The sequence below is a fragment of the Loxodonta africana genome, chromosome 8, assembly GCF_030014295.1.
Source record: "Loxodonta africana isolate mLoxAfr1 chromosome 8, mLoxAfr1.hap2, whole genome shotgun sequence".
Lineage (NCBI taxonomy): Eukaryota > Metazoa > Chordata > Mammalia > Proboscidea > Elephantidae > Loxodonta > Loxodonta africana.
The window spans coordinates 101,049,353-101,073,241 of record NC_087349.1 but is presented as its reverse complement, the minus strand read 5'-3'; the positions used below and the strand labels follow the sequence as shown (position 1 = coordinate 101,073,241).

General features: G+C 41.8%; 1 protein-coding gene across 2 annotated transcripts in view; it reads right to left on the bottom strand.

The window, feature by feature from the left end:
* The window catches only part of POU6F2 (POU class 6 homeobox 2), a 586,290-nt gene that overhangs the window by 138,591 nt on the left and 423,810 nt on the right, over positions 1-23,889 (bottom strand). For both annotated transcript variants that reach the window (XM_064290152.1, XM_003406904.4), the window contains one exon: positions 12,686-13,047. In XM_064290152.1, the coding sequence (XP_064146222.1) occupies positions 12,686-13,047 (362 nt within the window). The remainder of the gene's footprint in view (positions 1-12,685; positions 13,048-23,889) is intronic.

The following is a 23,889-nucleotide window of genomic DNA, read 5'->3' as shown; positions in this document are numbered from 1 at the left end:
GCAAATGGAAGTTTGAGAAACCCCTTTATAGACTGGATGAGATAACATTCAGCAGCAGTCAGGCATCTACTAAGTTCACAATCAGTAGTAGTTGTTCTTGTTTTGAGAAGTTGTTAAAGATTTTGAAAGGATTATTTATTTCCCTTATTAGATTTTGAGTGTCAGATATGAATCAACAGACATGAGATTTTTCTGGGGACAGAGTAGAACTGCCCCGTAGGGTTTCCAAGGAGCAGCTAGTAGATTTGAACTGCTAATCTTTAATAGTTAACCATAGGACATAGCCACTGTGCCATCAGGGCTCCTTCGTATGAACAAAGGGTAGGAATTTGCTCTTCTAGAAGTGAATAAACTGGGAGCCTACATACAAGACTACAGGTAGTTGACCTTAACAATGCACATTGGAGTCACTTGGGGAGTTTAAAAAATGCTGATGCCCATGCTTCGCCCTACTCAGATTCATCTAGAATCTCTGCGGTGGGACCCAGGCCTTGGTATTTCAAACGAACAAACGACATTCCTCGGGTGATTCCAATATGCAGCCAAAGCTGAGGACCCCTGCCACAGACTTTAGAAATTTTTTCCTGACAAAATAAACAAAGAAATTGAACAAAATACAGCTTCCAGAAGTGCGGGCATGACCCAATTGTTTGGAGATGCTGTATGGGAGAGACAAGAGGGGCTGTTGTTGGGCGGGAGTGTCCAGTCAGGCAAGGCCCTGAGCTGATGGGCCCCAGCCGCCCAGAAAAGATTTGATTATATGTAGCTCTTCCTTTCTGGTATGAAGATACCTACTTTATCACTTAAGGGTGGGGTTCACTGAGAAAAAAAATGGTATGTGGCTTGTGCCTTGAAGATGCTTAGAGCAGATTCAATGTCACAGGTACATGCAGGAAGCTTGGAAAGGACGCCATCTTTGCTTTCTGCCTTTAATGACTTTCTGCCTTATCCAGGTTGGTTCCCAGTGACCACTGGCTTTAGCAGATTGGTCAGTTTCCCAGTACTGCAGGTGGTAACTATTTAAGGAATGTTACTTCTCAGAATCTGAGGCAGGAGTACAAGATTATTTTCCCTCTGATTTAAAAAAACAGAAGCTTCCAAGCCAACCACACTCAGGGGAGCTTTCCTTGGCGGGGTTGAGAGTTTCTCTTATAACTTCTCCTCTCTGAACCCTTAACCACTGCTTTGTTCTCTTTAAATGTTGTGTTCACAACCTCACAATGCAAAGACAGAGTGTTCAGCTCTGGAAAGAACAGCCAGTCTCTGAGAGGATATGGAGTCCAGCTGAGAAAAAGAAGGGGACCCCTAACTTCAGTTCTGTTTTATGACAGTTAAATATCTTCTTGTATAGAACACTAAGTAATGTGCCGGGCTGATCATTGTTACACTGCAGTTTAGACAAAATGGATTGCCTGGGAAGGTTTCGTTGATCGGAGCCCAGCTGGGCCTTAGGCACAGAGGCACTAGTTGAGAGAACAGAGCTGTCGCATACAAATGCAGAGAATTCTAGCCACCACCGCATTCATTTGTGGCCTCTCGGGCATCCCCACCAAGAGGCCAGGAACAAGGAATTGCCCTTTCAGGTAGACGTCTACTCCAAGGAGCACCTGAACCTTTGCCACGTGGGTTCCTCTTAACACATGAAAGAAGAAACCTTGGAATGGGTATTCTCAACATGGTGCCTTTCTCTGCCTCATTTCTGCACTCGCTGAGGCCTGAGTATTGGTTTTTTTTAAGCCAGACTGCCCAATTAACAAGGGAGAACAATGAAGAAAGAAAATACCAGTGCCCGCAAGGGTATCTTTTTTTTTTTTTTTTTTTTAAGAAAATGGAAAAAGTGCCAGAACGGAAGCTTTATAACTAAGACTCTCCACAGGCTTGGAGCTCTGACATCCTGGTGCTAAGAAGGAGTTAGTCTCGGCTTGTCATATAGGTATCAGATTGACTTGACCTGTTGTTTGGAATTCAAAAAACCAGTTGCCTTTGAGTTAATTCCGATTCATGATATCCCCATGAATGTCAGACTAGAACTGTGCTCCATAGGGTTTTCAATGGCTGATTTTTCGGAAGTAGATCACCAGGCCTTTTTTCCAAGGCACTTCTTGATGGACTCGAACTGTCAACCTTTCGGTTAGCAGCCAAGGAGATTAACCATTTGTATCACCTTGTTTGGAATACAAATCCTCCTAAAACCAGGGGTGGTGAATGAGGATATCAGGGTATTAGGGATATTCCTGAACACTGTTTCTCAGCCAAAGGACATAAAGGCTATGGGTGAGCTGGAGAGAGGGTGTTCTCTTTCCCAATCCTCTTGATGCCCTGGATGTGCCAGGGGCTAAGTGGCCCAGGGGCACTCTGCCCATCACTGTTCTGTGCCCTAGCCAGGAGAGGAGTAACTCCAGGTGCCTGGTGGTGAACAGGAGAAGCAACGCACATTGAAGAAGTGGAAGGAAAAGCGAAAACTATCTGAAGGAGAGTCTCCAAAATTTCAGCCATCAAGGCAAGCAACCCATCCAGACCTTCCCTCACTGCCAGCTGTAAGGCCCATCCTTGGTTTTTGCTTTTCCTGCGTGTGCTTTTGGTTTTGAGTTTTTCCTTCCCTCTTTCCCAGCCTTTCTATACTTTCTTTTCTCAACTATTCAGTCTATTGGATTTGGTTAGTGGACTGATTACTGCATGATGTTCTAGGTAAGGAAATGGAAGGTTGTTTTAGTTATGTTCGCCCTATTAGAGGAGGAAGCCTCAGAACAGTGGTTCATGAAAGATCTTCCACGGGATATTAATTAGCGTTATGGGGGTGGGGAGGTCCAGTGGTTGCATAGGTTTGAGAATTTCTTAGTTAAGTAACGTTACCTAGACATCTCTACTGCAGGATATCTCTTAGCTTTCAGGATTCCAATCAATATTCATTGGAAAGTATTTCATGGTCATATATATTATGTAGCACTTATTTATTTTTTAAGCCTTGGAATCTTTTCAATATAATTTCTTTGGGCTAGTGTTCTGTGGAAGAGACTGCATTAGAAAATGCTTGCATCCAAATAAGGAATAAGAATATCTATTTCACCAATGGGCACAATGAACATTGTAGAGGCAGTAAAATACGGATGGAGATGCTTCACGGTTGGACAAAGTCTGGAATCTCAATTCAGTGATGGTGAGGAGGTTGTTTCAACCTTCTGAGACTCCGTGTTTTTCGGTCAGAATGAAGGTAACATTTTTTGCCTCTTATGGGTTGTTGTGAGGAGAAAATGGGAGACTGAAGTACTTAAAGAATATAAGATACATAGCAATCATTCAATTAACGATAGTGAGTATTATGACTAGAACTGTGAACGCATGAGGTCAATGTACAAAATAATTTACATAAAAACACATTTTGTAAATTTTAAATCACATTGCAGATATTAGCCAGTATTATATTTCCTTATCAGGAGTATTTCTTGAGTAATGTGATATGGTTTATGATGTTTTATATATATATATACATACACACACACGTTATTATAATTATTTCTAAAGAATTCAAACCATGTCATTTGTGTTATTTCATAAATAGACTGTGGAGTTGGAAAGGACTCAAAGATCATCTAATATAAACTTTTCGTATTATAAGTGATACACTGATTCCCAAAGAGATGAAGTAACATCTCCTGGGCCACACAGTTAATTAGTTGCAGAACTGGGATCACCAAGATTTTTCCTGCTTACCTACACATGAAACCCTACAACTCTGTGGAATAAAGAGGGAAAAATAATTTTTATTTCTTGATAATATTGATAAAGAAACTAAGGTTCCGTAGGTTTGTGACAATTATTTAAGACTACACACTTACGCAGCATGAGGCCAAGCACACGTCTAAAGTTCTTTCTCTCCCTGTTTTAAACCCCCTGGAGGATCCCCACCACTGGGAGGCTTTGTTCAGGCTTGCCCTGTGCCATGCTGTGTCTACGCCACCCTCTGCTAAAACCTCCATTCCCATCTTCATCTCAATTGATTTCCCACCTTCTCACTCTGACCCAGGATGACTCTGCAAAACTCACAAGCAATTATTAGCCTCATTCAAGTTAATATGGGCTCTCTGTCATTTGATCTGCATAATTTTGTATAGGCATGCATTTTTACATTCCCTGGGCTCTTTTTGTTCAACTTTGGATGAGTCTGTTTGTCTCCTATTCCTCCTTAAATTAGATTATAATATTTATAGTTAGGGGAAAAAAAGTGGGCAGACAGGACATTAGTATTTTTTGACTGCCAGCTATCTATCAGGAGATGAACTGAACGCTCTCACATAAGCCATTTCATTAATCTCCACATCAACCCTCCAGCCCATGAGGAAACAGAGGCTCAGCCAGGATTTGAACCCAGGTCTTCTACTTCTATAGACCATGTTCTCTCTATAGTATCGCACTGTTTGTTCTGCAAACCTTTCCAAAGGCCACATGCGCATTATAGGTGCTCAATAAATGTTCGCAGGTAATGATTAAAGTGCTTTCTTTATGACCTGGAAAATACTTACTTGCAAGTCTATACTTGGGAAGTTAATTGAAAAGTCTGTGGAATTCCCAAACCTACATTGTGGGAAATGAATTGAGGCTCAGAGATGAATAACACTTGATTATTAAAGCACTAGAATACTGTATTAAATTCACCATAAACACTGGCTATGTTCTGCTGGTTCAGAACGAAGTGCCAGCCAGCACGTTTTGGGCATCTCACATTACCACTAAAACTTGCCTCTATGTAGATGGTAGCAAAACTGTTTCAGAAGGTTTCTGAACTAGACTTTGGGATGAGCTTATCGGCTTCTACCCAGCAGACAGCCGTGGGACTGGATGGTGCAGGTGGCCCCAGGCTCTTTGCTGAGCCCGGTGCAGACAGACCATGGAGCTGCCAAACTGTCAGGATCGGAGCAGTTCTGTTTTCTTTGAGAAGTTAGAACTTGCCATGTTCAAATGCTGCAAGGTTCTTTCTGGCCCCCTTTGAGTCTAGCCCTCTTTCCATCTATTGGTCCTTGACGTGAGCTTTCATATTCAGTGCTGTGAACATGCCGCCTGCTTTTTTAAATCTCCTTCTACGTGATTTGGCTAATCTTCAGAGCAGTACCCAGAAATGGTAGATCTAGACAATGATAAAGAATCACCCGCAGTATATAACTATATTCTGGGTAAACTAATTTTTTCCCCTGCCACTCTCAAAGCAATATAAACTTTGTTGTTCCTCCTGGATCTCAAATGCTTGTAATAAATTCTTTGAAATGTCAGTAATGTTGAACTGAGAGGTTTTTTTTTTGTTTGTGTGTTTTTTTTAAGGAGATTTTTTCTTTCATAAAAGGAAAAAAATTGTCCCTTGCAGAGTATATGGGCAAATAGGTTTCACTTATTTTATTCAGTGCTTAATGCAATTGGGTAAAGGATTCCCATTTCCCACCCTGCCTCATGAAAGATACCCTCAGTTTATTCAATGGTAGTATAAAGAGAATCAAATTTATACTCTTTCATATCTTTTGTAAAATTAACATTTGCTTAGTAAATGTACAGCATACACAGCATTTTCATCAGATGGCAATGAGTATTATATTTAATCCCCAGAATAACTCTGAGTTTGAATGGATTTTCTCGTCTATAATAATGAGATTTTGTTTGGTTCTTTAGCCTAAGAGGAAGCCTTACCCACCTATGTGGACTATTCTAGTTTTTAAAAGGTTCTTATGGCCTGATTGTTCTGGGAGAATGTTACCTACAAAACAAAACAAAACAACAACAACAACAAAAAACCCCATTGCCATTGAGCCAATTCTAACTCATAGTGACCCAATAGGACAGAGTAGAACTGCCCCATAGGGTTTCCAGGGAGCAGTTGGTGGATTTGAACTGCCAACCTTTTGGTTAGCAGCCATTGCTTGCTGTAGCTCTTAACTACTGCACCACCAGAACTCGGGTGCCTACATAAAAAAAAAACAAAAAAACTTGTCACCTTTGAGTCGATTCCAACCCATAGGGACTCTAGAAGATCATAAAAATTCTACCATTTTTACCAAACTTACTTAATTTTATCAAGCCACAAATTAGTTCAGTGAAAAATGTCAGCCAAAACCGTTATTTGATTATCATAGTATTTCAATTCAATCAAGAATGATAGGTTTATTGGTCCTGTGCAATACACAGTTGAGGAAGATGGATTTCCTCCCTACTTCCCTGTCCCAATCCATTATCAAACATGCACTTGTTTTTCTACTGTACAAAATTTTGTGGGTCTTTCAAGTGCAACTGGAAAGTGAGATCCAAGAACTGGCTATTTCCATCTACGTTTGTTATGAATTGAATTGTGTGTCCCCCCACCCCCCAATATGTATTGAGGTTCTGGCCCCTGTACCTGTGGGTGTGATCCTGTTGGAAATAGGGGTTTTCTTTTTTTATGTTAATGAGACCATACCAGAGAAAGGTGAGTCCTAAACCTAATCACCTCTGAGTTATGTAAAGAGGCAGATAGACACAGGACACACACAGGGGAAAGACAGATGCCAAGGAACACTAAGGAACACCAAAGATTGATGTCAGTCAGTCAGGAGAAGCTAGGAGAGGGGCCTGAGGAAGGAATTCACAAAAGCTAAAACTCTAATTTGGACTTCCAGCCTCCAGAAATGTGAGAAAACAACCTTCTGTTCTTTAAAGCCACCCCTTTGTGGCATTTGTTATGGCAGTGCTAGGGAACTAAGACAACATGCAAGGCCTATTCTGCCACTGATTGTGGAGACTGTTTGTTAACTAATTCACTTACATAGCTGGTAACCAAGTCAGGAGCAAAATTTAATGGTTTTTGCATTAATTTTGATTTTTTAAGAATACCCCCCCCACAAAAAAAACCAAACCCAGTGCCATCGAGTCGATTCCGACTCATAGCAACCCTATTGCATTAAAATATTATTTATCTTGATTACTACATTTTGGGGCACACTTAAATTTTGCACTTGAGGTGAGGGCCTCACTTGCCTCACCTTGGTCTTGGTCCTGGCTAGGAGACTTCTTTACGGTGATAAAGGCCTGTGTAGACACAGATGTCTGAGCTCTATTACATTTATAATGGTAACCTAACAGGCTTCGTGGAAACCCTGGTGGCGTAGTAGTTAAGAGCTACGGCTGCTAACCAAAAGGCCGGCAGTTCGAATCCACCGGGTGCTCCTTGAAAGCTCTAAAGGGCAGTTCTACTCTGTCTTATAGGGTTGCTATGAGTTGGAATCAACTCGATGGCAACAGGTTTAGCAGGCTTTGTGGTTTTAACGGTTCATAGCATAAAACCCTAAATAGAACTGAGGTAGTTATGGAAAATATTTAATTTAGTCCATTTCCTTTATAGACGGGGGGCATTGGTGGTTCAGTGGTAGAATTCGTACCCTCTATGCGGGGAGACCTGGGTTTGATTCCCAGCCAATGCACCTCACGTGCAGCCATCATCAGTGATGGCTTGCTTATTGCTAAGATACTGAACAGCTTTCATTTGGACTTCTAGACTAAGACGGTCGGGGAAGAAAGGGCTGGCCATCTACTTCCGAAAATCAGCCAGTGAAAACAAACTCTGTGGATCACGATGGTTCAACGGGAAACTGAACATGGGGATGGTGCAGGGCCTAGCAGAGTTCCCTTCCCTTGCGCATGGGGCCAACATGAGTCAAGCCAACTCCACGGCAGCTAACAACAACTTTATAGATGAAAAAACTTTAAGATCCACAGAGTTTTGGGCGATTATCACGTGAAACTGATCCAGACTAATTGCTGGGGTTGGGGGGCTTGGCCCAGAGTGCAGGGCCTTTTCTATAGAAGAGGCCCATGAATGGAAACCATTTGCTTTAAAAAGGATGAAAGGCACATAGGTCCAATGACTTCCCAAGGGTTTGTTTTAAAAAATGATCAGGTACCGACCTTCCCCCTCACTTATATACTTTGGAACTTTGCACTTAGAAGTTGTGAGTGGGAAAGCACCTCAATGAGTTGCTCAGGAGGGTGTGCATGTCGCAGCAGAGGGGAATTCAGATGCGGTTTTACTCCCCTGTGCCTGAGCTGTAACAAGACCATTACATTAGCAAATGCACATTGTCCAAAAAGCATTTTAAACTACCTCTCCAGCAACGTCACCTCTGGGGAGGTGACCATGGCCCTCATTCCTTATACGAGCACAGATAGCTTGCTCGGCCTTAACTGCTTCCACTGATCTCACCCCCTGTTATTTATTAAAATGTGCAATACAACAAGAAAAGGAAAAGATTACCCTGCTTTCTGCCATGCAAGACAGTACGCAGAAGGCCAAGGTTAAATGCAGTATTTGGTTTCTTAAGCTCCTCTAATGTATAGGTGTGGAAAAGCAATCTGGGACCAGAGCCTGTGGCGGTGACTCTCGAGAATAAAAACTTGACTTTAATTTGGACTCCCTGGCTAAGATAAAACCTGCCTCTGCTATCATTATCCCTCTTGTGTTTGTCCCCACTCTCTTTTCATTCTGCCACCCAGCTGAGTGGGAAGAAATTAACCTGACCTTGAAGAACACTTAGAAAATCTTCAGGGCCACCAGGTTTTGAATAACCAATAAACATTCCAGAGGCATACCAACATTTAGATCCTAGCCTCATAGGCCTGAAAAGGACCTTAAAAATCATCTAGGCCAATTCACAATTAACAGATGAGCAAATGAAGCCCAGAGAGCTAAAGAGACTTGTCCAAAGTTTTGAGCTACTTGGAGGCAAAGTCAGAACTAGAACAAAGCCTGAAACTCTCAGGCCACCCTCTTTCCGCTACACGTCACTGGGCTCCCACTAAGCCCAGCTCATCCCCAGGTCACTCATAAGGGAACATTAGGGTTTTGACATCATGTTTTCAATTTCCCCAGCCCAAATAAAACTTCCTAAGAACATTCCTAAGAAAAGCTATCTCAAGGTCATAGAATGGAAGCATTTATTTTGCCATTCATATGCTTCTAGGGTCTTTATTCCAGATCAAAATGATATATTTAAATTAAATTGTACATTCTTTTCTCCACCTGAGTTTGTACATTCTTTTCTCCACCCAGGGCTGATTAGACCACATCTTTTTCCCCAACAGGTTGCTTCCATTTACATTTCTGATCTGCAGCTATCCGACACACTGAGTATTTCTGGTTTTAGATTTGGGCACAGCCTGTGGCTCTGGGTTAGAGCAAACACAGAGACTGTAGAATGATATTCTTCTTGGAACTTAAGGGCTGGATTCTGCTCACAGATGCACTTTGTTAGTCCTACACACTGTTTTCAAAAATTTGATTTTGTGTTTTATCCCCAAGCCTACTTTACTTATTTACACTAACAGCCTGACCCCTAGGACATTTGCACTTGGAATCCCAGAACTTCTCTTCTCACCCCTCTCAGGAGAGAATGAAGTTGTAGGTGGACGGGTCTTGAGTATCAAGGGAGAACCTAAAAACCGACCCCCAGGGGCCAGCTTCTAGCATTCATGCTAGACCACCTGCCCTCCTACAACCCTGAGAGGTCAAAATTAATGAACAAAGTTATTCCCCTAGCGGGGCTTCTCTGAAGTGATAATGCTATAGGCTCATCTACCTTGGAAAAAACAACCTGGTTTTGTAAATGCAATCCATTTCATGGAATTGAGTAAAAGTGTGAAATAAAATTATATTGCAATATTACAGAAAAACCTGACAAGAACTATTTGGAGAATTTTAGTCGAGAGTATTACTACCCGCCAGCAATATTAATTTTTTTTTTTTTATCTAGAGAAACCACCTCACTCAAATATATCTAAGCAAGCTACTTTGATTTGTTGTTTTTTCTTTTCTGAAGGACTGACAGCATCTGCACAGCTTTGGAAATAATTGTTGTTATCCTTCAAAGTTTTTTTTTTTTTTAAAGCAAATTAACCTTCCTATCACTGGCTTTCCCTGGCAATCTTAGTTGCACAATTCTAAATTAGTATCTATCAGACAAATTCTAAATAATTAAAAAGATAAAGCCCACAGGAAAATCAAGAATTGTAAAATGAAATATAAGCTGTCATATATAAATTTAGTTGATCTTTATTTCTTTAATCATCTTCAGCCAAGAATACTTTATTCCAGTTCATGAAGGTCATTACCTGCTAGAGTTAAAATATCTTTGCAATTCCTTTTAAATAGCTTTCTTTTTAAAAAGCTCAAACATCCCACCTTCCACAAACTCAAAAGCCTGCAGCCATTGTAGAAAAAATATATACTCTAAAACCATGAAATTCTGTATTTCCTGCACACATGCCAGCAGCTAGGGGGAAAAACCCTTTCAATCTTAACTGACATAGATCCAAAATTAGTTCTTTACCTACTGTGTAATATTTATAAAGTTTTACCAAATCTCTCCTTTAGTGATCATCCATTAGAGCCACAAGAGAAGCTGTAACAGTCTCTTACCATTCTGTTTATTAAGTGTATAAATTAAAATTCCAAAAGTGAAAAATTAGATATTCTCTCAGGGTTATAGAGAAGGAAATATGGCTCTGAGACATCACTTGTTGCAAAACAAAACAAAACAGCCCCTGGATTTCCATGGGAAATAGCTGGTGGCATTTTATTTCCATGACGGCAAGTGCTCACCTTATCTAAAGTCATGTCAATGCTCGTTCAAACGTGCTTGTCTATGTGGGGCTTTTATTGACCAACAGAGATTTCTGGGTTGCTGACAGTGTTCAGGGAAGGCTAATGTCCACAAAACTCAAAACTTTTGCGTAAAGGGAAGGAATACTGGACTAAGTAACAACTGGAGACAGAGTTAAGTCATCTCATCCCCCAGGGCAGGGCATTTTTCCTCCTTGGGCAATTTTACTTACTTTGGTAGCTTAGACAGAGGGACTGTTTAATCATTTGGTGTATGGGTAGGTCAGTCTAACTGCTCTTAAAAGGCATTAAACCCATTCTTTGGAATAAAAGAGTTGAATTTTAAATGCCAAAAACATTTGGTTTACTATAATCATGCATTTTGTAAATTCAATTGTACCTACTCTCCTAGTAGATAGAAAGTGTGCAGTGAAGACTTTTTTAGCCTATGTTCTTAACAGTTCCATGCCAAAGGTATTAGGTTGTCTCATACTGCTTGTTAATTTGTAAAAATACACCTCCAACCCTAACTTAGGAAAGTGTTCAAACTGAAGGTAACTGGCTCAAGTGCCCAGGAAAACACAATTATTCATCTCACCCAAATGTTTTAATCTCCAGGAGAACTTTGGGCCACCATAGAAGCCATGTACAAAGAAACAAAGTTATGGAACAACTGGCTAAGTCAATTTTAAAATACTAAGTCTCTAATGTACCTGCCTTTCTGTTTGTGTATCAATCTTGATTTTCTTTACTTTGCTATTTGGGACCTAAGAATGCCATGGTTACTGGCATCCTCAGGTCAGGGAGGGCTGCACTGATCACCACCATCAAGGAAGGGGAAGGTGAGTTGGCATTTGAAATGAGTAAGAGACTGCTCACTCTGTTGGACTTTGTCACATAGAAAAAACAGGCAGGGAGAAAGGATAGAGAAAAGAAAGGAAGGAAAGAGGAAAGAAAGGAAAAGAGAGAGAGAGATGGGAAGAGAGAGAGAAAGAAGAAAGGAAGGAAGGAAGGAAGGAAGGGAAGGAAGGAAGGAAAAGAAGGACAGAAGGAAGGAAGAAAAAGAAGGACGGAAGGAAGGAAGGAAGAAAAAGAAGGGCGGAAGGAAGGAAGGAAGAAAAAGAAGGGCGGAAGGAAGGAAGGAAAGAAAATAAGTGCACTAAATTATATGAAATTTCAATGGGGGAAAACATCATTATGTTAGTCAAATAATAGGAGGCTGGGCTGAACTCTTAATCTCTGGATCTGATGTGTGGACATCAGAGTCATTACATTCTGAAGTGATTTATTTTAAAGGCTTCTAATTTAAGAATGGTTTTCTGAAGTTTAAAGTTATATATTCCTGAATTCTCCTACCCATTCCTCCTCTGTGGCTATAGATGAAAGATGAGCTTTCATGATTAGCCAGAAATACCTATTTTTGATGCCCTCAGCTTCACAGTAATGAAGTAAATATATGGATGCTTAATTACTTTATAAAAACGCATATTTATTGAGGCTCTCAGCATGAATTTAGAAAACTTGTTAGTATATGGAGTAATGGTTGCAATCTGGGACATAAGACTGGGGCTAAATTTTTCTACCCTCCTAACCCCAGAGAGTCTTTAGAAAAATAGAAACAAAAGAGCACAAAGTACTAAGGTAAGACACTGCTATATTCATAATATAGAGAAATAACCACCATGCCTCATGGAAGGTATATGCAGTTCTCCGCGGGGCTACAAAACTGTGCTAGTAATAATTTTAATTGGATGCTATCTTTGCTGCTTTCAAAAAGTATCATAAAATGGAATTATTACTGGCTACAAGTGCACTTACAGTGCCGACCTCTCACAGGAGGAAACAGATAACATTTATCCTTCGGAGGGCAACATCGCTGGGCTTCTATTTGCTTTGTTTACATGCATCCCCAGTTGCCCGCTATTTGCTTCCTTTTCCCTACGTCTAGGAGATCAGTTTGAATTAGAACAATTTGCTACGGCACTGGATACTGTCTTCGCTGGCCTCTGCTTTTGGGGGCGGCACAGTCCCGCGCAAAGGTGCTCTGCGCTCGTGGGGGCGGGGCGGGGAGCGTACCTGCAGAGGGTTGGGTGACGTGAGCGGCGACGGCAGGCCATGTCCTGGGGACTGACTGGGTTTCTGAGGGGGGCTTGAACTCTGCTGAGTTGGAGACTGTTGGTTCTGGTTCTGGGCGTGGGGATGGGACTGATGCTGCTGCTGGGGCGGAGGAGCCTGTTGGAGCTGAGACGTGGGAGCTGGCAGTTTCTGGGAGGCAGGTGGCGGCTGCTGGGGCGGGGTGGCCTGGGGCTGCGGAGGCTGCGGGGTTGTTGGCGGGTGCTGGCTGGTTGGCTGTGGAGGTTGCCCCTGCTGCTGCTGCTGCTGCTGGAGTTGCTGGAGCTGCTGGAGCTGTTGTAGTTGGGAGTTCAGGGATGAGGTAGCTATAAGGAAAGAAAGTGGAAGTGGCGTTGAAATAAACAGGACAAAACATCTAGCTGCCTCTTTGGCAGCTAGAAGGGTCTCCTTTAGAGAAAGTTTTAAACTTCTCTTCCTGAAGCTCTTTGTTTAGGCACCAAAAAACCAAACCTGTTGATGCCCAGTCGGTTCCAGCTCCTGGTGACCCCATGTGTTACAGAGTGGATCTGCTCCATGGGGCTTTCTCGGCTGTAATCCTAATGGCAGCAGATTGCCAGTCCTTTCTTCCAAAGTGCCCATGGGTGGTTTCTAACCACCAACCTTTAGATTAGTAGCAAAGCACAAACCATTTATGCCACCCAGGGGCCTTTTGGTTAGGCATAGCAAGAAACAAAGCCACTTCTTGGGGGAAATTTTAAAATTTCGGTAGGACCAGGATATGGCACATCAGGCATTACTTTTATAAAGGCAGGGAGGTGCACTGGGAAAGGAGGTTAAGTACTTGTTCTCTCCAGCATCCTTTCCATCCTGATTGGGAAATACACACATGCTTTCCAGATCTGATTGAAATTTTTAAAGTTCACCCCATTTAATTCTTTTGGTAAATGCTTGACTGAAGTAAAGAACACAAAACTAAATTTTTTTTGTAATTTCCTTTTCATCATTAATACCATTAATGGTGGCATTTCCACTGACTACTTCTAACCTCCAGCAATTTGCTGAGACATGTTGGTTTCAAGTTTCTACAGTTTTTAAATCTCTTCTAAAGATAGCACATGCTTCCTAGGTTTGCAGAGTCAAAAGCCTGAGCCTGAATATTTTGCCTGCTGATCAAAGAGCTGGGACCCCCCTCCCAAACAGGAAGGCTTATAGTAGGTGACAGAGTTTGACTGTGAACTGTGTATCGATGTATCCTTCCATATCTTTGGAGATTGGACTTATTCGTACCTCAAAGACAGGCAAGGGGCCAGAGAATGAAATCATCTTTCAAGGTTGTTGTAAGAAAAGTAAGAGTTGGTGGGTAAAGTTGTCTTAGCACTAAAACCAAAAAACCAAACCCAGTGCCATCGAATCAATTCTGACTCATAGCAACCCTATAGGACAGAATAGAACTGCCCCATAGGGTTTCCCAGGAGTGCCTGGTAGATTTGAGCTGCCAACCTTTTGATCAGCTCCCTTAGCTCTTAACCACTATGCCACCAGGGTTCCCAGTCTTAGCCCTGAGCACACTGAATTTGTTCTCATACGCCCACCTAGCACTGAATAATGTCTGCAGCAGGGAGACACTTAGTTTGGCCAACGAATGATCTATAGAAAATTACTGCTAAAAAACAGGTCCACTTCCTTCTTTGCCTGCCTTTTAGTCTAAGAAGTTTGCTAAGAAGCCCACGAATAAATATAAAGGCCAATGTCGAACCCATAGGGCTTGATTGCCATGTTTTCCTGTTCTTCCCCTTCTTAGAATCAGTCGAGACTTCCAAAGGGACGCCTGTTTGCAACATTAAACTAGTGCCCATTTTTAAAAATGCTCATTTTAAATTTAAGGTTCAGTAAAGTGACATATGATACACCTGCCTTCACACAACAAACATGTTCTAGAGAAATATATGTATGTTGAACTATATGTTGAAGGTACTGAAGAACTTTCTCTGTAAGGAAATCAACCAGTGACTATTTTATGTAGAGTTAAGAATCATTTTGTAAAATGTATCAAACATCTGCTAGGCAATCAGCCCTGTTCCAGGTAAAATGTAGGCTTAAAAAAAGAGACACTGTCCTGCCTACAGGGGTAGCTTACAGTCTATTTGAGGAGATAAGATTCACTCACAAAAAAAATCCAGTTTGGGGTTACCTGTTACAGAGTCCTACCAATGGTACATGCTTGATATAGATCTGTTAATTGACTAAATGGTCAATAGTGTGAAACTGACCAAAAGGGCCAGAAGAATCAGGACAGGGAGTCATCAGTGAGCAAGAGAGACAAAGGCAGCATTCACGGAGGCTGCAGATGTTGGCAGAGAGGGTTCCAGAGGACGATGTTCGTACATTGGGAGGGAAGGAAGAGAGAACACCTAGACCTATGGCAAGGGTTGGGTGAAGCTTCTGAGAGACAAGGGGGGAATGGATGCCTGGGAACAGAGGCTCTAGGAAGTTTTGAATAATTTTAGACCCTAGAGATGGTGGAAGGTCCATTACTGTGTTGGAGTCCGTGGGTGGTGTAAATGGTTAGGACACTCAGCTGCTAACTGAAAGGTTGGCGGTTTAAGTCCACCCAGAGGCACCTTGGAAGAAAGGCCTGGTGATCCACCTGATAAGTCTATGGAACACAGTTCTACTCTGACACACACATGGTTGCCATGAGTCAGAATCGACTTGACAGCAAGTGGTATAGTTGTGTTGGTGAAATGATAGTGTTACAGTTTCCAGCAGCTCCAAATACCACTTCTGTGCTCTCAGACTCTGTAGGGCTTCCATGTTGGGCCAGTTGGGATGGCGAGTCCTCACTGGGCTACAGAATTACTCAAGGTCTTTCAAACCCTCAGGCCAGTTGTGTGCCCTGCTCTGCTTCTAAATCTAGGATTCTCTGACGCTCATAACGTCACTCTAGAGGTGGAGATGGTGTGTGAGTGAGGAGTGGCACATACCGAGTCATCATCCCTTTTATCAGAACTTTAAAAGGAAGGCCTAGTTTTGCCATTGTCTCCCTCCCTGCTCCTTTTGTACAAAATCACATTTTATTCAACATCTGAGAGCTCGATTCTGACCTCCCAGGATCTTCTGCAATCTGGAGGGTCCTGGGGGAGCGGGGGTTGATCTCTCCTTTGCTGGAGTTACAGACTTTGAGAACCTGATTGCATCTGGCCTCTTGCCTGATTCAAATCAAGCCTGTCCTGATTTCTTTCAGGTGGGGCACATATGTCAGTGCTTATTTTCATGGTTGACTTAAATACCATACGATTTCTTTTTGGTTGGAAAAGCATTTATCTAAATCAGCATTTAGAAACAGGAAAGGCTGGGGAATATTGGCAGATAGATATTGGCAGACAGGAAGGTGCAGCAGACCCTAACCTACTAATGAGACATGGTTCCAAATGTGTCTTTGCTCCTTTATGTCTGTGAGTGAGCATTGCCTGGATATTTCTGTCCCATAACAGCAGCTTGTCTGGAAAGGCATTAAAAAACAAACAAAAACAAACTTGTTGCTGTTGAGTTGATTCTGGCTCATGGCAACACCATGTGTTACACAGTAGAACTTCTCCATAGGGCTTTCTTGGCTGTAATCTTTATGGAAGCAGATAAACAGCCCTTTCTTCTGCAGAGCTGCTGAGTGGGTTTGGACCACCAACCTTTAGGTCAGCAGCCAATCACAACCTGCTTGTGCCACCCAGGCTCCTGGAAAACATACTGAAATATGGACACAGAAGATGAATAAAGATAAGAAGTTTCAAGGATATATTTGAACTACAGACAATGTTTGCAGATGAAATGATGCTTGTTGGGTGTTATGGACTGAATTATGTCACCCCCCAAAATGTGTGTATCAATTCAGCTGGGCTATGATTCCCCATATTGTGTGGTTGTCCTCCATTTTGTGATTGTAATTTTGTTAAAGAGGATTAGGGTGGGATTGTAACACTACCCTTACCCAGGCCACACCTCTGATCCAAAGATTCCCTGGGGTGTGGCTTGCACCACCTTTTATCTCTCAAGAGATAAGAAAGGGTAGCAAGCAGAGAGTAGGGGACCTCATACCACCAAGAAAGAAGTACGGGGAGCAAAGCATGTCCTTTAGACCCAGGGTCCCTACACCTGAAAAGTTCCTTGGCCAGGGGAAGATTGAGGACAAGGACCTTCCTCCAGAGCCGACAGAGACAGAAAGCCTTCCCCTGGAGCTGATGCCCTGAATTTGGACTTCTAGCCTACTAGACTGTGAGAGAATAAACTTCTATTTGTTGAAGCCATCCACTTGTGGTATTTCTGTTATAGCAGCATTAGACATTGGGATAGAACTCTGACCCTATACATGGAAGATTAAAGATTTTACTGTCTTCCCTGGTATTTATGTCTTTTTATGATTATTTTCTTTATCCCTTGTTATTATGCATTAGAAAGGCCAATGTTAAATGTAAAATTTAACTGCAATAACAGCAGCCCTGAAACAAAAAGAGATGCACACAAATTTATATTACAGTGTTTGAAATTAAAAAAAAAAAACCTACAATTATAAGAAACACAGAATACAATTCCATCAAACTTTGAATTTCCTAGAGAGAAGACAGCATGATTTATCTGGGAAGTTTCAGTGGCTTGAAACTTCCCATATAAATAATTTAATACAAGGGATAGCCAAGAATCCTGCATTCCTATATCAACTGTAAACTAGAAACAATTTCTCATTTTGAATCTTTGTTAAAGGCTTCCTCAGTGAACCACACAGACAAACAGAGGCACACTACCAGAAGTATCAGAATTACAATGGGTGGAAGTTTCATAAGATTACTTCCAGGCCAGGAGAATGGACAGAGAAAAGCACCACATGTACCCACGTTTGAAGAGCAAGTCCATGAAGGATTCTGGGACTACAAAGGTGTCCTACACTGAGCAAGGTATTTGAAACCCTCACCCCTTCCCCAGAAAAATCCAAATCTGTTGCTGTGAGTAGATTCCAACTCACGGAGACCACATATGCTATAGAGCTGAACAGCTGCATAGGGTTTTCCTGGCTATAATCTTGACAGATTTTCTTTGGTGGTGCTACTAGGTGGGTTTGAGACACTCACCTTTAGGTTGGTAGTCCAGTGCAAACCATTTGTGCCATCTAGGGACCTTTTCACAGAAAACAAAATGGTACTCAAATACTAAAGGAAACATGATTCTTAGCAACTCATCTACTTTATGCCACAAAGTACAACATTATACTATTGTAATGACTCTATTAGGATCTCAACCTCAGCATTTTTTGGGACAGTTTAGGTTTAGGCATATGTAGGCATGGTTGGCAAAGTGGTGGTTTGGGCCTCTGACAGTGTGCAGGGAAAGAACACAGCCCTGCTAATGTTTACATGCCTGTGGGCATGTAGCCTGCAGAAATATGTTTACAGAGGGGAGAGGACCCATTTAAGGAAGAAAGAAGGGGCAGAGTCTGTGATAACGGGTTTTCAAACCTACCAGTCCCCTGGTGCGAGCCTAGTTCTTGGGAGATGAAAAGCACTAAGCCAAAACAAAAAAATCAACCTTGAAAACATTATGCTAAGTGAAAGAAGCCAGATGCAAAAGGCCACATACCATATGATTCCATTTATATGACATATCCAGAATAGGCAAATCCGTGAGTCAGAGAGCAGATTAGTGACTGCCAGAGGCTAAGAGGAAGGGAGAAATGGGGAGTGACTGCTTCATGGGTACGAGGTTTGCTTTTGGGGTGTGAATGTTCTGAAACTAGACAAAGGTAGTGGTTACATAACATCGTGAATCTATTTAATGCCACTGACGTGTATACTTTAAAATGGTAAACTTTATGCTATGTGTATGTAGGGTAATACTATTCAGCTATATGCATCCCCTCCTAATGGGGTCTGCCTTGCTCTTTCCTGAAGCATGCTGGGAATGAACTCAGGATAGACTCGGGCTAAGGTACAAGGCCGGGAGTGGTGTGACTGGGCCAGTGCCTAAAGCCGAGGAATGCCTTAGCAATAAGAAGAAAAATATCTGGGCCTGGACATGAAGTCCCTGGGAACGCTGACTGCGCAAGGACTTGGGAAGAAAAACAGCAAGCCTCAGACCCAGCTGGAACGATACATAAGCTTATGTCCCCTGCTAGGCAGTTGCAGGGTGCTAAACTTGTCCAGCCACCACCCTGGACCCACTGTTCTGTAAGTAAGCTCCCCAAATAAACCACATGTTACGATCACTGGTTCTGAAGTCCTTCTTCAGTCTCTTGGAAATGCAGCCAACCTTGGGTCCAGGTGCCGCTGGGTTGTTACACAACAGCCACTCTGGACCCATTGTCCTGTAAGTAAGCTCCCGAAATAAACCACATGTTACGATCGCTGGTTCTGAAGTCTTTCTTTGGTCTCTTGGAAATGTGGCCAACCTTGGGTCCAGGTGCCGCCGGGTTGTTACACAACAGCGTATTTTACCACAATGATAATAATGATGAAAGAGCTGTTTCTCTATGCTCACACACTGGCGATCAAGCTACAGTGCTTTGGGAAGCCAGAGAGAAGAGACCACTCCTTCTCCACTCTGCATAGCTTTGTGGTCCTGAGGGCTCAGGGTGGCCACCAGCAAGGGTTGTGCCTGGTAAAGCAGCCAGAGAGACAAGGGCGGGGCAGCAGGAATTACAAGCAGTGTGAGGAAGAAAACTCTATGCCCACCAGTGAGGCACAGGCCTGGCAGTGCAGAGCAGCGGGAGTGCTATCAGAGTGGACTGTGACTTATTTCTAAGCACACGTGAGACACCCTCTGTGACTTCCAGAAATGCTTGGAGAAAACTTGGTTGAGAGCTGGACACTCTGAGCAGAACAGAGTCATAGCAATTTGGATTCGATACAAGAAAGTGTTTCATATTTTGGAAATCATTTCCATTTATACAGTTGAATTAGCTGTTCAAGACAACCATACAAATAAGTGATGTCACCTACCATGTAATACATTTAGACCTTGGGCTCAGAAAGGTTAAATGACCTTTCCAAGTTCACCCAGCTAGTGAGTACTAATGAGAATTCCATCTCAGGTCTGCCCCTTCCCAAAGCTGTTCCATGTAACGTAATGTAATGTAACTTGTACAGACAGAGTGATCTATTTCCCCCTAACAGTTTGAACACACAGAATAGCTCACTAGCAGAAGAAAAACTTCTACACTCTGCCTTTTAGAAGAGGTACCAAAAGTACTGGCTACTGAGCCTAATTCGAAAGGGGTCTGCTCAGTGGTGAAGCATTCAGCTTCTGGGAAATCGCGTAGTTGTATCTTTTTTGCTGTAGGCAAGATATTTTTTAAACTCTGCTGATACGAAATGTAAATGTTTTTCTTGAGAATAAAGATACTAATTTGGGTACGAGGCATGAGTTATTACAAGCAACAAAAACACAGGGTCAGGAGAAGGGACAGTAAGAAGTATGAATGGAGGGGAGGTGGAAAGAGCCATGGCAGACTTTTTTTCCTGCCACAAAATTGCCTCCTCTGTGCTTAGATGTAGGACTGCAGCAACTCAGTGCTCAGCCTTAGCGACAGTTTAAGGAAGGCAACTGAGTAGGGCATCAGCTCCATTGTCCATAGGACCCTATGACATGTTATCTCTAGAGTATGTTTGGGTGGCACCTAAGTGTGCTCCGGCTGGATTTGGCCTTAACGGGGAATAGTGACTCTCAGATCAGCCCTGGCCTTACAGAGTCACTGGGTTTATGGGCCAGTGAAAAGGAAAGAGCCATGCTCCCTGATGAAGCCTTTGCCTCCCTAATTCCATATTTATTGCTTTCTTTTTGTTGCTTACTGAAATGCCAAAAGAAGAAAGAAAAAAGTCTAGAACAACTCAACAGTCGAGGAATTTTGTGTTAATAAAATTGGACATCCACACACGCACCCTTAGTCATAACATCTAAAGTAGCTGAACCAAGCATGCGGTCAGGAACCCCTCCTGGTGCCCTCATTAAGGATATCGCCAGCCTGCACTGGCAAACAGAGGCTTTGCAAAGTAGCCGGAAAACAGCATGTCTGGGGATTTTGAAAAGTGCAGAAGGTGAAACCTTTCTGGGAAATCTGCCTTTTTTTCTTGGCAATAATGTCAGAAACAAGCAAAATCTATTCTGCCTCAAGGATTATGATGTGTAACCATCGCACATATGATCAGTGTTATCAGCTCCAGAAATATGGCCGCACAAGTCCATAATTTGTTGTTCGCTTCATTTGCATTTAAGGCGGAGATCTAAGTGTCTCTTGAGATGTCAGGGGAAAACGGAGAGGAAAATTCTTCCAACGAAAACATCCCTACACATTTCCATATGTTGCCTGAACCATCCAAGCTTCTTTCTTAGGTCAGTTGTTTTCACCAATTTGAGTAGCCAATCTCAAATTATGGATCAGAATCACCTGGGAGCTTGTTAGACAAGTAATTCTGGAGAGTAGGGCAAAATCTGCATTCTAAAGAACTACCCCAAGGGACCAGGAGCCATTGCCCCTAGGGTTCCTAGCAGCCCATTCGGAAGTTGCTGCAAATGGCCGCTCCTCCCTTGGCCTTCAACCTGAGTAGCTTTATTAACCATCTTTGTAACTTTGAGAATATTTCATTTAAAGAAATGCTTCTGCCATAGTGAAACAAACAAACAAACAAACCCACTGAAACAAAATCACTGGTCGGAAAGAAGAGAAAACAGTTATCTGGAGGTCTCCCAGTGTTCTTCAGTGCCTTCTTTGAGAAGATGGGGCAATTCACTCATTGTTACTGCCTTTGTTGACATTTTAGGGACCTCAGGTTTTAGAGTATCTTAACAAGAGCTAGGAGCCTGGTGGCACAGTAGTTAAGAGCTATGGCTGCAGACCAAAAGGTCGGATGTTTAAATCCACAAGCCACTCCTTGGAAACCCTATGGGACAGTTGTACTCTGTCCTGTTGGGTTGCTGTGAGCTGGAATTGACTCAATGGCCATGGGTTTGGTTTTATGGGTTTGAACAAGGGTTAAGTCTGAAATATAACGTTAACTTTTAGCTGCCCAATTAAATAGTATGAAAAGGTTTGAGAGAGTCAGCACAAGTTGTGTTAAGAAACTTACATGTTCGTGTCAACGCAAATATGTCATTTTGCCTTTGGGTTCATATGGCATAATAAACACATACTCATTTATTTCCTCTCCTTCCAGGGCCCCCAAATTGACAATAAGGTTATATAACAGGAAAAACATGCATAACAATAATGAGAAAGGTGGGTGCTCTCAGCATCTGAAGAATCACATCAGCTTTCTGGAAAGTCAAAAGAGAAGGGTAAGTGGCCACTGTAAAGCAGAGGGAAGAAGTTGTAGCATGGATCTCCCAATAAGAGCTATAGGGAATGGCTCACCTGCCCAGCAAAGTGCCCAAGAGGTTCAGGACTCAGTGTTAGCAAGTATAGTGGAGAGATGAAAATGGGGAATCATTGAGGTCTCTTTAGAGAGCAGCCAATCTTCCCACCATCTCCACCTGCAGAAAAGCCCACAGGTAGGTCTAAATCCTAAAAAAAATAATGGGAAGGTTCTCCTTTACAGAAATTGAACAAACTGGAGAAAATTATGATTCTAATATGGATGTGGGCGCTCTAAGGTAAAGTCCTTCTCCGCCCACCATAAGAAATCTTGTCAGTCCACAATCTCATCCAAATATTTGGAACCTTCAGTTATTCTTCCAAGTCCGTTATTAACCAGTATGAATGGAAAACAAATGAGCAAAAAGCACCAGGCCTTTGGAAAGTCTGTAGAATAACAGAAAAAGACCCGGGGCCGGGGGGGGGGGGGGTGGATAGAGAAAGTAACCTTGGTGGAAATAAGAATAGTTTAGGAAACAAAAGAGAACTTTTAAAAATACCTAGGAAACTTAAAAAAGATGTTGTAGTCATAAGAACAGGATGCTATGACAAAGAATAATTAAAAAAAAAAAAAGAACAAGGTGTTGGAAATAAAAATATGATAATTAAAATAATGAATCAGAGAGCATAGAAAATAAAATGAAAAATAAGATACAGAAAATGTGAAAAAAAATTAGGATTTACAGAATTAGTGCAGAGATCCAATATTCTACTAATAAGGAACTTATAGGAATTTCAGAAGGAAAAAAGTAAAATAAAGAGAAAGTATTACCAAGGAAATAATAAGATAAGTTTTCCAATTTAAAGTTCCTACTAAGTGCCAGCCAAGTTGAACAAAAAAAAAACACATCTAATGCTTTCCCCTTGGAGTGTCAGAACACCAAATATAAAGATCTCTAAAAATCCTAAAAGATTTCAGGGAGGAAAACTAAATGTCACCTACAAAGAAATATAAATCAAATCAGCATCATACCTTTCATTAACCAAGCTGTATTACTAAAAACAGTGGAGCAATGCCTTCAAAGCACTAAGGGAAAATGATCTCCAACCTAGAATTCTATTGCTAGCTAAACTATCTTTCAAGAGTAAGAGCAGATAAGGCCCATTTTGGAACTGGCAAGTCTTTGACATCTTATATCTACATACTTTTTCTTAAGAAGTTTAGTGGGTACTTCAGCAAAATAAGGTAGTGAGCCAAGAAAGGGAAGACTTAGGACCCAGGAAACAGTGCATATTACCCAGGGGAGCATTGCAAGGCAGCCCCACTGTGAACATGTGTTCAGCAGTTCAACAGAGCAACCAGTCCAGATTGGAGTATAAGGCCAGTGGGCTCTAGGTGAAATAGCTCCAGAAAAAAAAAAGGGGGGGGAGGGGGAATTTGAAGGAAGTGATCAAATATTTGAGATTTTGAAACAATTTGAGAATGTGGGGTACAAAAGCCAACTAAAAACTTCAGCAAATACAAAAGCTGTCTGCTAAAGTCACAATGCAGATATGAGGCAACTGTTCCAAATTAGAACAAGAAGTCACTGAGCTCCAGGAAGAAACAGTGAATGGATTTGAAGTAATAGAAAAAGTAAGAAGTTAGAAGATGGTGGTCATTTCCTAAAGAAGGTATACATTTCTTTTCACAATTAAAAAAGAACTGGAAATAAGAAACCAGGCAAAATCAATGATACAAGAAACAGTGTATTGTTTTATAAGAAACAGTAAAAGAAATAAAGGATATGACCCAATTTATACAATAAAATGTGGCATGATTTTGAGCATTTGGTGGAGTATGAAAGGAGAATGCATTTGAATATTCTCTTTGAGT